Source organism: Xenopus tropicalis, chromosome 4, assembly GCF_000004195.4.
Source record: "Xenopus tropicalis strain Nigerian chromosome 4, UCB_Xtro_10.0, whole genome shotgun sequence".
NCBI classification, from domain to species: Eukaryota; Metazoa; Chordata; class Amphibia; order Anura; family Pipidae; genus Xenopus; species Xenopus tropicalis.
The window spans coordinates 96,473,719-96,489,512 of record NC_030680.2 but is presented as its reverse complement, the minus strand read 5'-3'; the positions used below and the strand labels follow the sequence as shown (position 1 = coordinate 96,489,512).

Below are 15,794 nucleotides of genomic sequence, written 5' to 3'. Positions count from 1 at the left end.
TTTAAATAATCTGCCAAATTTAGTCAAATGGTAGTGGTATTTAGCAAACTTTGCTTACTGTTTTAATCTCAAATGTCTGGGTTTTTTTGTTATTTCTTAACAGAGCAAACAGGAAAATAGAAGCTACTCCTTGTTTGTACCTTGCATGGGTTTGGGCTGTACATAGTTTTCTTATTGTTTTAACCACACAAAATGATCTAAACCAGTGCTGTCCAACTTCTGTGGTACCGAGGGCCGGAATTTTTCTGACCTACGTGGTGGAGGGCCGATAATGGAAGCCAGTTTTGACCACTCCCCTTTTTGAAACTGCACCCACTTGAAACCACACCCGTGTTATCACATGACCATACCCATATTAATGGTTGTAATACAGCAAAAACCTGCCATACTCTGCCTGCCGTACCCTGCCTGTGTGTGCCATACTCTGCCTTCCCTACCCTGCCTGTGTGTGCCATACTCTGCCTGCCCTACCCTGCCTGTGTGTGCCATACTCTGCCTTCCCTACCCTGCCTGTGTGTGCCATACTTTGACTGTGTGTGCCATTCTTGGCTGGTTTGTGCCATACTTGGCCTGTGTGTGCCATACTCTGCCTGCCCTACCCTGCCTGTGTGTTCCATACTCTGCCTGCCCTATGCTGCCTGTGTGTGTCATACTCTGCCTGCCCTATGCTGCCTGTGTGAGCCATACTCTGCCTGCCCTACTCTGCCTGTGTGTGCCATACTCTGCCTGCCCTTTGCTGCCTGTGTGTGCCATACTCTGCTTGCCCTATGCTGCCTGTGTGTATGGCACACACAGGCAGCCTACAGTGACACAATGCTGGCACTGCTCCTACAGCACAATAACTATATATTAAAAAACTTTTTAATTGCAGTACCACCTCAGTATATGTTCTTTTTGTAGTGTGCAGGGATTATTTGTGGGTTTCTACTGCTCCTACAGTCTGTCTGGGGTGTGAACATGGGAACAATGTGGGTGATTACAGTCTGAGCCTGAGGTGTGAACACTGCAGGGGGTGAACAATGCAGAGATTAAAAGGTGAACAACACAGGGAATTACATGTTTAAACAATACAGGGGATTACAGCCTGAATCTGAGGTGAGAACCATGCAAGGGGGCCAGTTAATCACAGTACTGATACCATTTAAAGCTTACACAAGAGTAAGCCATCAAAGCAGCCAGACAGGTGGGGGGCCACACAGAGTGGGCCGCCAGTTGGACAGCACTGATCTAAACAGAGCAAACTGGGAAATGGAATCTACTCCATGTTTGTTTCTTGCAAGCTGTCTTTGCAGGAATTCAAGGGTATTTTGGGTGCTTTGTTGGAGCACAATGTCAAAAATTTTGAGTGCTGTACTTTGTGGGACTACTACATTATTTGTTACAAGCACCCAAGCAATCAATATATTTTTAAGTGTGAGGGCCCCTCCTTTGAGACTATATATATATATATATGTATATATACTTGGAAATAATGGTACAGTGACTTCCAAGAATTATATCCCCTTAAGAGGCAATGGATCTTGATATCCCAGACCCCCTTTACCCTTCCAAGAGTAGGTTGAGTAGGTTTCACTAGGTTTTAGCTCAGAAATCATCTACACTGCTAAAAAGGAATCCATTCCTGGATTGTAAATGTGAGAATATCACCCAGCAGGAGAAATAAGAGAAAAAGCACTGTTGTTTATATCAGGGAGATCATAACTGAATAACTGAGACAGTAGCTGCCTTAAAGGACTTGCATGATGTTTTGCTGGTGTAATATACATTATATACATTATAAATGCTATAGACAATTAAAATTGTGCATTTTTTTTTAAAACCATTTTACAAATAGGAATACTGGTATACATTATGAAGTGAAAGGAATTTTCCACATCTGTATAATTGTATTTATTCGAAGTGTATATTACCCACAATGTAGCATTCCCCCATAATTTCAGTACTATTACATCATCTGGGGGGGGTTGCATTTAAACATGCACACAACGTTGGACTGGCCTACTGGGAAAACTCCCAGTCCAAAACTGCATGCACAGTTCTGATTCAATGTGAATTTGAGACAATTTTTGGTTTTGGGATGAAATCCTTTTTGCCACTTATCATCAAAAATGTCACAAATATGCTGTGTCTGTTGATATAGGCCTCTGTGGAGACCGTGCTACCACCACCTTTAAGATAGTGGTTGCTCCAAAGTTCCCTAGCATCAGTACGTGCACTGCATTTAATACGTGGAGGTATTGTGGCAAAGTGCAGGCCTAAATTTGTTGTGAGGCTTCGTAAATTAACTCAAGTACAAAATGTCAACCCCTTCTAAAGTTCAATTAGTAACATAGGTGGAGATTAAATCAAACTTGGGTATGCAGAAGGATCAATTCTAAGAAATTATTTATTGATTGATTTGAGAAGTTAAACACATTCCTTTTCAGTTGCACTGAGTACTAACGCTCGTCCAAAGTGTTCAATGTAGATTACATGCAAGGATTAGCAGTTTGAGCAATACTTTCCAGAGCGAAAAATTAATTGTTAAATCAGAAAGCCTTTTTTTTTTTCTTTTTACAACCAGTACAAAGAATGATAAATTAGACCTATATATCTCTTGACAGGTTTTTTTGGAGTGGAAATTTTCACTTTTTTTTTTAATTTAGCAGTAAATCGGCTATATTTATATGAGGTTTAAGGCTGTTAATGTTTATGAGATGTATAGTTTTTATTCAGGGGAACGCTACATTACTAGATTTATATATAATGCAGTAATGTAACACAAGTGTAATTATGCACCTAAATCGCCCTAATTTTTGATAGACCCAATATGCCTGTTCCCTATCCAATCTCATATTTATTGCATCAGTTTGGCCCCCAAATGTTACAGCTCTGTCCCTTCATGTTCAGGTAAGTGAAAGGCTTTAAGAAAGGCTTAAACAAACTTGCATTTATTGGCCTTCACGAGCAGAATAAATGTTTTATTGAGAAGTGTTGCTTTAAAAATAAGACCCTGATGTTGCTAGAAAACAACTTCCAGCGTGATTTAATCTGTTGCAGAATACTGGGATTTGAAGTCCAGTGACATTTGCTTATAGCTGAGCAACGAAGTTTATACCCCCTTTAATGATATCATATATTGGTGTGACAGGTATTATATACTAGTATTTTGGGTAGGTTGTAGGTGTTTTTCCAGTGGCCCTTCAGTGATTAGTTTGCAGCAATATAAGAACAAATAAAATTAATTAATTGTTTTGCATTTAGGGAAGGAAAACAGTAAAGGTTAAATAATGGCAATAAGGGTATGTGCACCCAAAACATAAAAGTAGATGTAAACCCAAAAATAAACATTTGCCTTGTGACATTGTGTATTTCTAAGCAACGTTCTAGTATACACTCATTAAAATACTCCACTGGATTTCTATAAATGTCATTGCAACTGAAAGCAGTATCTGCCACTGGTAGTATTGACTTTGGAAACCATATAGCAGAAGCAAGCTGATAAAAGACCTGCCGTGGCTGAAGGAGAACTGATTTTTAAACAATATGGGACATACAAATACTGGTTTCAATTGCATTTACATTTACAAATAACTTTAAAATCACTGAAAAACTTTTATGTACATTGGAAATGTATATTTTCTTTCATCAGACAAAATTATATTTTTGGATTCATATCCCCTTTAATCTCATTTTGGCACTGTCTGATTTGACAGCACATGGCCAAGGACACACATGTTATTTACTAATGTCCTTGCAGCAAAGGAACAATAAGTGCAGTAAATAACAGAGCATCTCTGGGGTAAAATCTCTGCAGGGAGTGACTTGTATAACAGAATAACTAATAAGTTGTTGGAATGAGATGCAAGTACATTACATTACCCAGGGTAACGAAGTGAAATAAATTAGCACTAATTTCATATATTAGTGTGCCAAACCTTTTTCACAAGTTTCTGGTCAAGAAAAGGACAGGAGAGCTCTGTTTTGGGGGGCTAACAAAATATCTGGCAGAAATGTTAAGCTGCAACACTTTTGTTGCAAGCATTCACGCTTATATTATTTCTTATGATGTTCAGATAGGACAAAATTGTATTTTCACTCTCTCTTATTCTTACTTTTTTTTTCAGGGCCACCCAAATTAAAACATATTCCTGGGACAATGCACAGGTCATTTTGGTGGGAAATAAATGTGACATGGAAGAGGAAAGGGTTATTGCTCCAGAAAAAGGAAAGCACCTCGCTGATCAGCTGGGTATGTGTTATACAATATCTCCACCTGCTGGTGGTCAAGTCAGTTGCAGAAAGAAGTGAATGAAATAGTAAAGAAAGCTATTCACCAGTGTTTTGTCATACACTTCATTCTTATGGAGGCTGTAAATGAAAATCAGCGGTCAGACCTGTTAAAAGATTTTAAGATTTACTCCTTTGTTACTATAAAGTTATGGAAGGATATTAAAGTAATAAGAACTCACAGTCCTTCTATTAACCTATAGGCATATAAGGGATCACACTTCTTGCCTCATTTTAATGGCTGGAGATGTGTACGTTGGGGCAGCATTAGCCAGAGGCCTAATTTTCATCAGCTATTTGGGGTAACAGAACTGATCCAGAACTGGGGTCCAGGACAAAAGTTGATGGGCTAGGGAAGAATAAAACATAGCTCATGTTTTAGGGCATTGTTGGCAAATGAAGGTGCGACCTTCAGCATGTTCAAACAATTTGAGTACAGTTAGGGTACACTGTGAGAGGTGAGTGGTCTTATTTCCAGAGTATAAATATCTTAAATCTTGTGACCCACCCCACCACATGTATAGAGAAGGGTGTCATTAGTTTGAATTTGGGGGAATTTCAGTTTTCTTAGAACCTTTAACCTAGGGCTAAACAAGGGTGGGTTCAAAGGTGGGCAGCTGGGTAAATGTATTTATTTACCCCCTGCTTGATCATAAAACTCCCTGCCCTTCTGGCAGTGTGATGGGATGGTGGTTGAATTACCCCACAAGCAGGGTTTGCTTCCTCTATTGTTTTCAGGAAAACATTAAGCAGACACAGGACTCCAAAAGGTTTTATTAATGGACATGGTTTCAATTGTTGTGCCTAAATATTAGGCACTTCTTAGTCAATCCCCAACTAAGTTTTTTTTTTCTAGTCCAGTGCACCTTTTAGGGAAAAAATGCACTGGGCTAGTGGTAAAAAACACACTAAAAAAAAAAAAAAATTAAAATTCTGCTCTTAAAGTTCCAGAGGCTGCTTTTTGCTGCCCCTGGTAACTGGCCGATCCCTGCCACCTGAGGCTAGGTACTCAATTTGCCTCATGGCAGGAGCGGCCCTGGTGGCATCTTAAATGAGCCAAATTGCCAGTCCGAGCCTGCTGCCACCTCTCAATAAACAGCACTCTCCTTTTACTTCAAGTTTACCCAAGTAAATGCTATTTATCAGCAGGTTTATTGTCACTGTCTGTACGTGGCAGGTGTTTAATTGTTCATGTCATTGCCCCAAATCCTAGCACCTATATTTTATTTAGGAGGTGGTGCAGATATCACCTCTACACTATTATTTAATATCGGTCTTCTGTTCAAAACATGTCACACCCACATCCAGTTGCTGTGAGCTTTGGTTCTCATTATTCTTAGTGAGACAAACCCTCATAACAATTCAGACGCAATAGAGTAGGATCCACCTGTCTATCATTATCATCTTTCCATCATCAGACTGTTCAAATTAGTGTTAGACGACAAAGGCAGCAAATGAATTTATCAAATGCAGAAAATGTACACAGTCAGCTGAATCATAGGCGCCTCTCTGCTTGAAGTCCCAGCTGATTAGGTGCATTGTAAATCATCTCTATAGAAAATTCCCCTAGTCATCAGTCTACATTGTAACACACAGGATAGGCTTTACTCTGGAACAGGCTGCCTGAGTACCCAGATCTAGGCCATATGATCCCTAATGTGCACTGCAGATGTGAAATAAAGTGATCTTACTGTGCCTTAGTCATCTTTACTGAGATTAATTTGTTATAAACAGAACATGCACAGTATGCAGAGGATAAAAAGAATTAAAGCGACACAGTCACTGATCATTTTTATTAACAATATACTTAGTTACTTGTTTTATTACTCCTAATTTATTTATAGATTCTGCATTCTAACACTAGTTAGAGCATATAGTGAAAACTAGCAGCATTAAAAAAACTGCTAAAATCCTGCAAAATGGAATTGGTGCAAAAGGCCCCAGTCTTTAATAATACTAACTCTCTGACCATCCCTACCAGCCTACTCTTAATAAAGCACCTTACCTCAATAACGTACCTCAGAGTATATTGCTTCCATAGACTTCCTTAAGGGGAACTGAAGTTCAACAAAAAAAATAGTCAAGATATGCTACACCTTATGTTCAAAGCTGCTCTGCCAGCTATACAGTTGGTGAAGAGGTAATCAGAGCCACTTTAAGATACCAGAGGGAACAGGGCAAAGATCTCATTGATGGGCTCCCACAACTGCTCCAATAAAAGTTTTAGGATAAGACTATTCTCAAGCAGTTCTTATTTTTCTGAAGTTGCGCAAAGTTTCCTGCAGGAGACTTTGGATTACCAAAGCGATATAAAGGGCTTTAGATGTTGCCGGTTGAAAACCTTTTTGAATTGTTTTTTCACCTGTGATAGCAGAGATCTATTGCAGGGCTACTCAACTGCTCCGTGGGTTCTTACCCTAGTTTGCAATATCATGGCAGTCATGGTAGTTCAACCACAGCCAAAAAGTAGCTTGTATTGAGGCAGCAGAAAAAATAAGCAATGGGTTTCAGATATCCATATGTGACCAGAGGCTGAAAACCAAGGATAAATGGCAGTTAGTTTGGGTAATAACCACTGCAGACTATAACCAGAGCAATAAGTAACCCCATAACAAAGTAAGACCTTTTAGAAAAAGTGAGACCAAGTAGATATATGTCTTAATAATCAAGGTTTTTGCAAGCCGGTGGGATGCATTTCCAGAACAAGGTGCTGCTTTATACAAAGACTCTCAAAGACATGGTGCTTCTTTCAGACAAAGACTCTCAATGGCAATGGGATCAAGTTATCTGTGCTGAATGTTGCAACTGATAATGACCATGTGAAATTTATTTTAACCATAATAGAAGCACTATCAAATTATGCTTGCAGTACAGCACGTCAGGTACATCTGTGAGAAAAACATTCAAGGTGATATTTGAACATCATGGCTGAAAACCAAAAAAAATACAAACAAATGGAGGGAGTGAATTTCAGAACAAAACCATCAAACCACTTTTTATGTAAGCATGCCTTGTATACTTTTTGTAATCAAAGCTGTGGCTGTGAGGCATTTCAAGAGAATTTTGAAATCTCAAATGTGGTATTATTTTACACATTGCAACACCACTGCCATGACATAAACCATAATTATCACCACGTATCATACAACCATCCGCTACCTACCTGTCAATGATAGATTTTAAAAAACTGGGGTATATTCAACTGATTTTTCCTCTGTGGGTTACTGCACTGGTGCAAATGTTGCACTGTTGATTAGCCGTATGGAAAAGTTGTAACACTGGCACTATCACCTTGTGACAATATGTAGTGCTGGGCGGTATGACCAAAAATTTATATCACGGTATTTTTCAAAATTATATCGGTATCACGGTATTTGACGGTATTTTTTTTTCCCCATGCATGATTAGGTGACCACCCCAAACACCCGCCACCCGCACCCCCCCGCCACCCCAAACACCCCCCCATCCGCACGCAGCCCCCCCACCCCCCCATCCGCACGCACCCCCCCATCCGCACGCAACCCCCCCACCCCCCCATCCGCACGCACCCCCCCCACCCCCCCATCCGCACGCACCCCCCCACCCCAAACACCCCCCCATCCGCACACCCCCCCCCACCCCAAACACCCCCCCATCCGCACACAAAAAAACGGTGATCGGTTTTTACCGGTATACCGCCCAGCACTAACAATATGCACAAGTTTCAAAAACAAGTCAAAATTTGATTGCTGCTTGGATTCAGCTCAAATTTCCATTTAACCTATACAAAAGTTCATGGCAAGGTTGGATTTAAAAACAAAAGTACAAATAGTAATAATAGTTTTGTGAGGGAAATGTAGACATCCCCTCTTTTGCCCCATACCCACTCCCTAAGTTACACAATGCTCTGCCAATAAATTCTCCAGACCGTGTCAGCAGCTTATTGGTACAAGGGAGTGCTGGCCTGGAAAAAAATTGCCAGATATCTATTTGACCCTTGAGGCTAGGACAACATTGGTATCTTGATGTTGTACTCATCCAATGGATACCTGTAGGTCCGCCGTATGATACAGTCATTGGCCCTTGGGATCAGCCTGATTTGGACCGGAAATGGGTGGCAAAATCGGTCAAAAATCCACTTATTTGATGACCACCAGCCCGAGGTGGCTGCGAACTAGCAATATTCTTCCTCTGTCTACTTTCTTTGTGATCCCAGGGCCAACGCATGCGCAGTAGAGTGAAAAAGCTAACTTTTTTCAGCTTTACGCTCTACTGTTCATGTGCAGGCGGCACGAAGACAGAAGAAGTAAGAGGATCACACTGTCACAGCTACCCTGGGCCGGTGCGTTTTTTTCCTAACAGGAGCACCAGCCAGGGGTATAAGGTAAGCGATTACAATCACTGGGGGTGCCTAAAGTTTTGGAACCCCCCCAGTGATCGTACCTTTGCTTCTCCTTTAAAGAGCACCATGTCCTAAACTTCAGGGTCCTCATGCATCTCACGTCCACAGAAATAAAGTTGTTGATTACAAAGAGATGTTATTCATGCTTTTAAAAAACTGTTTCATAATTTTGTTTTGGAATTCACTCCCATCTATCTTCTTGTAGATTTTTGGTAGGCAGCCATCATCTTTCAATTCTAACTCAAATACTTTTCTCATAAAATGCGCCTGATCTGTTATGAAGTCCAGCACCCCAGGCATTTTTTGATAGAACATCTATTATGGTTAAAATATATTTCACATGATCATTATCTCTCGCAAAACTTATTATAGGTACATGGCTTCTCTACAGTTTGAAGTCTATGTGCAAAATTTAAAATCTGGTGTTGGGGTAAATCTCACGGGTAAGTGTACGAATTTTTGCAGGAAATATAAAACAGTTCTGTTTCACTAGTATATTATTATTTTCCAGAGATGGTTTTTGGCTCATGCTATTGCACAGGGACTCATAAGGAAGAGGGAACGCCAAACTGGTGTTCATAAAAACATAAAAATGACAATAACACCAACAATTTGTTTAATATTAGCCACTAAGTATAAACGGAACGGTAGGAAATTGTAACCAGCTTTTTCTCAGCTTTTTAAACAAGTGATAGACTAAGGGAGCATGATACTTTGTACACTGCTTTTAAATGATCAGGGGTCCTTTCACTGCATTATTATGCATAGGTAGGTATTTAAATGGGATTCTGTTATAATATTTATGGTATGGTTTATATTACTATCAGCGCCGGATTTCTTCTGGGGGCACCCCAAGCGAGGCCGCCCCCATTCGGTGCCCCACAATCATCCCCCGCCGCGCGAATGGGCATGCGTGAACCACCCCCCCTCGCATGCACACGCCCTCCCTCGCATGCGCATGCTCCTGCTCCAAAGTTAAAACTCCCATACGGAGCTGTTGGGAGAGGTCCCCATTGCTCCGTATGGGAGCAAAATTTTAAAATTTGCCAGCGGCGGGGCGGCATGCCGCCATTTTGTTTGTGCTGCCCTAGGCCCGGGCCTTTGTGGCCTCACCATAAATCCGGGCCTGATTACTATATTACACTGTTCACATTGCAAATAATTAATTCTGCTGTTTAAAATGTTATTTTTGAACCAATACATGTATATTATTTTACTTACAATATTTTTACAATATTTTTTTGGGATAAAGAAAAATTTACCAGCACACCCTGGCTCCTCGCCTGGTGCAGAGTATCAAGAGGGAACGGCACCCTGCAATCTAAATTCGAACACTATGGTGTAACAATTATTTTGTTGCATTCAAGGTAGAATCTGGCAAATGTGTAATATAGGCTCTGGCCTAGGCTGGCATTTGACTGGCTAGGATCGTGGCAAACCTACTCCCAGTTTCCTCATGCTGCCTTTATTCCTTCTTTTCTTTCCAAATGTGCCATTCTCTGCTCATTTTTCTTTTTAACTTCATGCGTTCGTCTATATTCCTGACCCCTTTTCTTACCTTACCCTTTGTGCCTTTCTCTTCCCCTTATCTTTTAAATAATTTTCCTCTATTTACCCTTTCAATTTCCCAAGTGCCATTTTCTCACCCTCCTCCCTTTTCAAATCTCTCCATGTTCCATAATCTTCCTTTTCCTACTCTTTTCCATTTTACCTATCATGGAGTGTTCTGTATTACTTAACCATTTTACTTTTCCCACAATCTATGTTGCCTTTTATGCAATTACACATTTCATTTTTCCTATGACTGCAGCACTGATATGACAACTGGGGCTCACTCGGTTGGTACAATCATAGATGAGAGGAGGCATTCTCCTATCCTGCCCTAAATTATTTTTCTTGGATGGTGGCTGAGCATCCTCTGCTGTGTTGTCTAACCCTAGTTCCAGCTCCATTTCTATATATTAAACTGTAGATTTTGCTTGTATGTAATTTTACCTAAACAGACATATTAGAGGCCTAACGTTATTCTAGCTATTTTAAGTTTAACACCTTTGGTACAACTGGAACTTATAACATTTCCCCCATAAGACTTGAATACTTTTGGGGAAATGCAATAAAAGTCGTGAACGGAAAAAAATGCACACAAAAAAGAATAAAAATTCTTATTTCGCAATGTAATACTGTTCTTTAGACTGTAATTTCATTAAAATTTTAAAGTGCACATTTTGAACTTTTTAAGGCATGCTTGAAGGTGACAATCTTTTGAAGCAAACTTAACTTTTTCATTAAGAAGTTTTATTACATACACTGTGCAATGTCATAATAACATTCACAAACTTTCTTCCACTGTCCGAAGTGGTTGCTAATAGGATTCTGCGTTTGCAAAGCCCATATAAAATTTGCGCAAAGGCAAATTTGTTTGCACAAAGGCACAATTTTTCACATTGCAAATAGTTTTTCCATTACCGCTTTTTATTACTTTCCCCCCTTTGAGTCATAATACTTAGTCTGTAAGCTCTACGGGGCAGGGACCTCCTTCCTACTGTGTCTCATACCACATAGCACTTATTCCCTGTGTATTTATACTTATTTATAGTATTTATTTATTATAAATAATAATGTGTAATTCTGTATATTGTAAGATTGTACAGTGCTGCGTACCCTTGTGGCGCTTTATAAATAAAGTTATACTTACATACATACTTAAAGAGGCAGACCACCAGTGGTTGCTTCTCTCTGCTTTAGAGTGTTAGAAATTAGGCCTGCCATGTGACAACTATAGAGCTGAAAGTAGAAAACCCTGTTCAGAGAAATACAAGAAAAAGCTATCTGAAATGTGTAATAATGTTCAGGTGTGTGCTTTCACATATAACAAAAGAGTTAGACATTCAACTTTAGTCTTTTGGTTGGTGTAAACTTCTTTAAGCTAAGCTGTAATTGATAAGGAGGTTCCTGCACCGAATGCCACCAAAGCTTGTATCTTAGTGCACTAAGCTTTTCTTATGCACTAAGCATAGATATAACATTTGTTTGATGTGCTGCCAGAAAAATGTTATTTTGCCAACTATCAGAAGACCCTCCCCTTGAAAACTCATACTTCTTCACCCACCCAGTTTAATGGGTTCTAGTATAAACTGTACTTTATTTACAAGTTTAAACCTGTTTGCCTGCAGCAGTACTGTGATGAGAATGTGGTTTAATTAAATGAAGATCATACAATAGATGCTTTGTAATTGCATTCCTGACCTGATATGTCTCACTTTATCTCTTGATATGGATTGATTTAATGCTGTTGTTTAGCTTACAGTTTCAGTGTGATTCAGGGCGTTACCTCATATATCGAATCAAGTCCTCTCTGTAAGGGCAAGCACACAGAGAGATTTGTTGTCCATGCTAAAAATGTACTACCACAAATCTTCTGAAAATGCCATCCCCTTCCCTAACATTGAAATCACTGCAAGTAAATTACATTATTCTCAGCAATTCAGCGTAATCACAGAAAAATGTGAAATAAGGCATTTCCCCATGATCACATTGTATGGCATTTTCAGGAAATTTGCCATCCGCAAATCTCCCCGTATGCCATTGCCCTAAAGCAGTGCTTGTCAGACTTTACCAATTCAGTTCTCTTTGACGACTCAAACTTTAGTCAGAGCCCCTTAACTCCTAAGTGGGCCCATACCAGAGTTTGAGAATGACTGCTCTATAGCCTGGTTTTGCTTCAGATAATACTTGCAATACTTGCGGAGGATGTAGCATCCCATTTTAGGAACGCTGGACACCTAGCCAATATGTACCAGCTTAAAAAAAGAAACATTAAAATGCGGTTGGCATTTAACTAAACTGATATATAATTTTTGCACATTTGCCAAGACAATTATTATCTGCGAACACTTTACTCTAGGTCCTTTATGTCATACAAAACTCATGTTGAAAGGACTCCTAATTATCATACAAAAACAGTTTTTGCATAATAGAAAATGTAATTTTAAACAGTTTTCCAATTTACATTAATTTATTTGTTATGAAATTGCTATTGAAAGCAGTATTTGTCTGTATTCTCTGCAGTTCTCTGGTTCTGACCTTTTAAAAGAAAAATAGAACAGAAGCCAGCTGGTTAAAGTACCTGAACCAACTTCTGCTCCACAGAACAAAAAGCAATAAACAAATACTGACTTCAGCTGAAGTTATGGTTAAAATACAACCCAATAATTATATTTTATTTTAATTGTCATATATTGAAAAGTTCCTTTGAATTTCAGCTTCATTCATAGTGCAAATAACAGTTTTTATGTGGTTTTAAAAACAAGGACACTGGCAGCTAAGGCATGATAAATGTGATATATACCCATTTTCTTACCTAGTGTTGAAAGAAGTCCTGGTTTTCTTATTTGCTCTGTCATTTTGTTGTGCCAGCAACCAACATATTAATTACATGAATACATGTAATTCAGCTAGTACAGTGATCCCCAACCAGTGGCTCAGGAGCAACATGTTGACCCCCAACCCCTTGGATGTTGCTCCCAGTGGCCTCAAAGCAGGTGCTTATTTTTGAATTCCTGGATTGGAGTCAAGTTTTAGTTGCATAAAAAAACAGTTGTATTGCCAAGCAGAGTCCCATTTAGGCTGCCAGTCCACATAAGAGCTACCAAATAGCCAATCACAGCCCTTATTTAGCACCCTGATGAACATTTTTCATACTTGTGTTGCTCCCCAACTAATTTTACATTAGAGTGTGGCTCATGGGTAAAAAATGTTTAAGGGTCCCTGTTTTAGCATATAAGCTTTAATATTCCTTTAGCACATATATTTTGATTTGCAGCTTGGATATGTTTGTTAGAAGAAAAACAGAAAATGACATTTCTGTAGTATAATGTACCAAATTCTTGTAAATATATATGTGCATGGCTTCACCTTTGTTTGACTGCTTTGTGACAGGGATTAAATTCTTGGCATGTGTGGCAAGAATCTATGCTTTAATTTAATGTAAGAGACATACAAATTGTATTACTAATCAAACAATAATAGCAATCAAACAATTATAGCAGTGACTTTTATGTGGTTTATAGTGATTGCTCCACAGAATTGTGCGCTTAAACCAGGATATAAAATTGTATGTTAAACATAAAACAATCCACGGCTCTCTGCTTTAAAAAAAGAAATATATATCTCTCTCTCTATATTTCTCTAACTTTCATCTAAAGATGTCTCTTTGACCTTCCATTCTATTTTATTTGATTTCTTAATATATTTTGTTCTCTGTAGGCTTTGAGTTCTTCGAAGCTAGTGCAAAAGAAAACATCCAGGTGAAGCAAGTGTTTGAGCGCCTGGTGGACATAATCTGTGACAAAATGTCAGAAAGCCTGGATACCGATCAACCTCCAGGAGGGAAAAACTTGCGTTTTACAGACACTGCTCCACCCATACATCAGAAGTGTTCTTGCTGATCTGGGGCCACAAAAACACACACCCAACATGCAAAGTTACAGTTTTGGCAAATGACTGATAATACCAGATTTGGTCAGATTCACCCAACCTTTTCTTGGATGTAGTTGATGATGAACCAGTTGTTCCTATATATAGCTTTTTTTCCTTTGCATTCCTATTTATTAGTACCTGGATTTTAGATAAGGGAGGGCTAGAAATGCTTTTCAAACATAAAATACCTTCCAATTTAAACTTGTACTTTCCATGGCAAGAAGCCTAAAACATATTAAGGGACATGCCAAATTTCCCTTAGGCAAGCCTACTTTTGCTAAACAAATACTGGGTCTCAGCAACACTGCCTTGTTTTGTGTGTGAAGAGCAGTCTTGTTTTTCTTATTAACCCATGCTTATTTCAGGCTACACAAAGCTCTATTCTGCATCAACCCATACTAGGACTGAAATCATTCTAACCAAGTGTAAAGTTCTGGTGTGAAAAGAGGTGTTGGCTTGAAGTTAAAGAAAATGGTATTAAATGTGGCTGTATTTACACACTTTTATGGTACAATTTCTTTGCTTGTTTAATTGCTGTTCAGTGGGTATGCCAGGGTAAGGGTAAGCCAGGTACAACAGTGCTGGCATTATAAGTATATTTAAGTAGAGCTGCAATCATAAATTTTCCATGGCTTTATAAGGATGAATGGAGCTTTTAAAAATGCAATTTATGCTACACCTCTTTATATTTTTATTGTTTAAATGATTTTTAGTAGCCTTAAGGCATGGTGCTACATACTGTGGTAAATTCACTTATATTGGGGATCCAAAGTCCCTAGCACTTTGAATAAAAGATCCCATACCTCTACTGCGGCCTGTTATCAACTCGATGACCTAGTTTTGGGTCCCCACCAGTAGATTAACATTTCCTGCTTTACATCCACATAATCGTAATTGTATACAGAAGAGATGATGCTGCTGGTCTCAGTCTTTACCATGGGAAAGCTGTATGGTAAATTTTGGATTCTGAAATACGGATTCAGACCGTCCACCACACATATATACTACCCTTTTTGATGATTTGTTACAGTTCCATAAAGAAAAAGAAATACAAGTACAAAAGGGTCAGGATTTAACATATAGTACCTGAACGGATGGAACTCTGGAAATAAGCAACTAGATGTTCTAAATATGTGTGTCTGTGAACAAGTCCCGGCACTGAAGTTTGTTATTAACAAATATCACAATAGATGGGTAGATTGATATATTTATATGTAACATATGCAGACATCAAAAATGTTTGAATTAGTGTTTGTTTTAGTTTCCTACACATCTAAAAATAGGAGGCACCTTTATACACTTCTGATTTAAAGTTAATGTGCTAAAGTGGATCAGGATACACATTAATGGGAAAAACACTACAGCAACTGTAATCTATTTAATGTCTATTGTTCTGAGGTTGATTGCTGTAAATAAATAAAGCTCAATGTTTTTATACTTCTTTTAAGACTTTTTTTCATTGAGTTCATTTGCTTTTTCAGTAACAAACATATTATTTCACAAGAAATCTCCTAGTAAATACATGTCAAATTTAAAATTTTTCATGGTAACTATGCAACATGAGGCTCACTAAGTGCTGCATGGTTTTATATGAAGTAAACTGGGGCTGCACAGTACATGCCCCAGAGTCCTTGAGGAATTTCCATGTTAGTAGTAAATACTTTTT

General features: G+C 38.8%; 1 protein-coding gene across 2 annotated transcripts in view; it reads left to right on the top strand.

The window, feature by feature from the left end:
- Positions 1 to 15,570, top strand: part of rab3b (RAB3B, member RAS oncogene family) — a 51,404-nt gene extending 35,834 nt beyond the window's left edge. For both annotated transcript variants that reach the window (NM_001100276.1, XM_031899726.1), the window contains 2 exon segments: positions 4,107 to 4,231; positions 13,916 to 15,570. In NM_001100276.1, coding sequence (NP_001093746.1) covers positions 4,107 to 4,231; positions 13,916 to 14,097 — 307 coding nt within the window. In that variant the 3' untranslated portion in view covers positions 14,098 to 15,570.
- Positions 15,571 to 15,794: the final 224 nt, after the last annotated feature.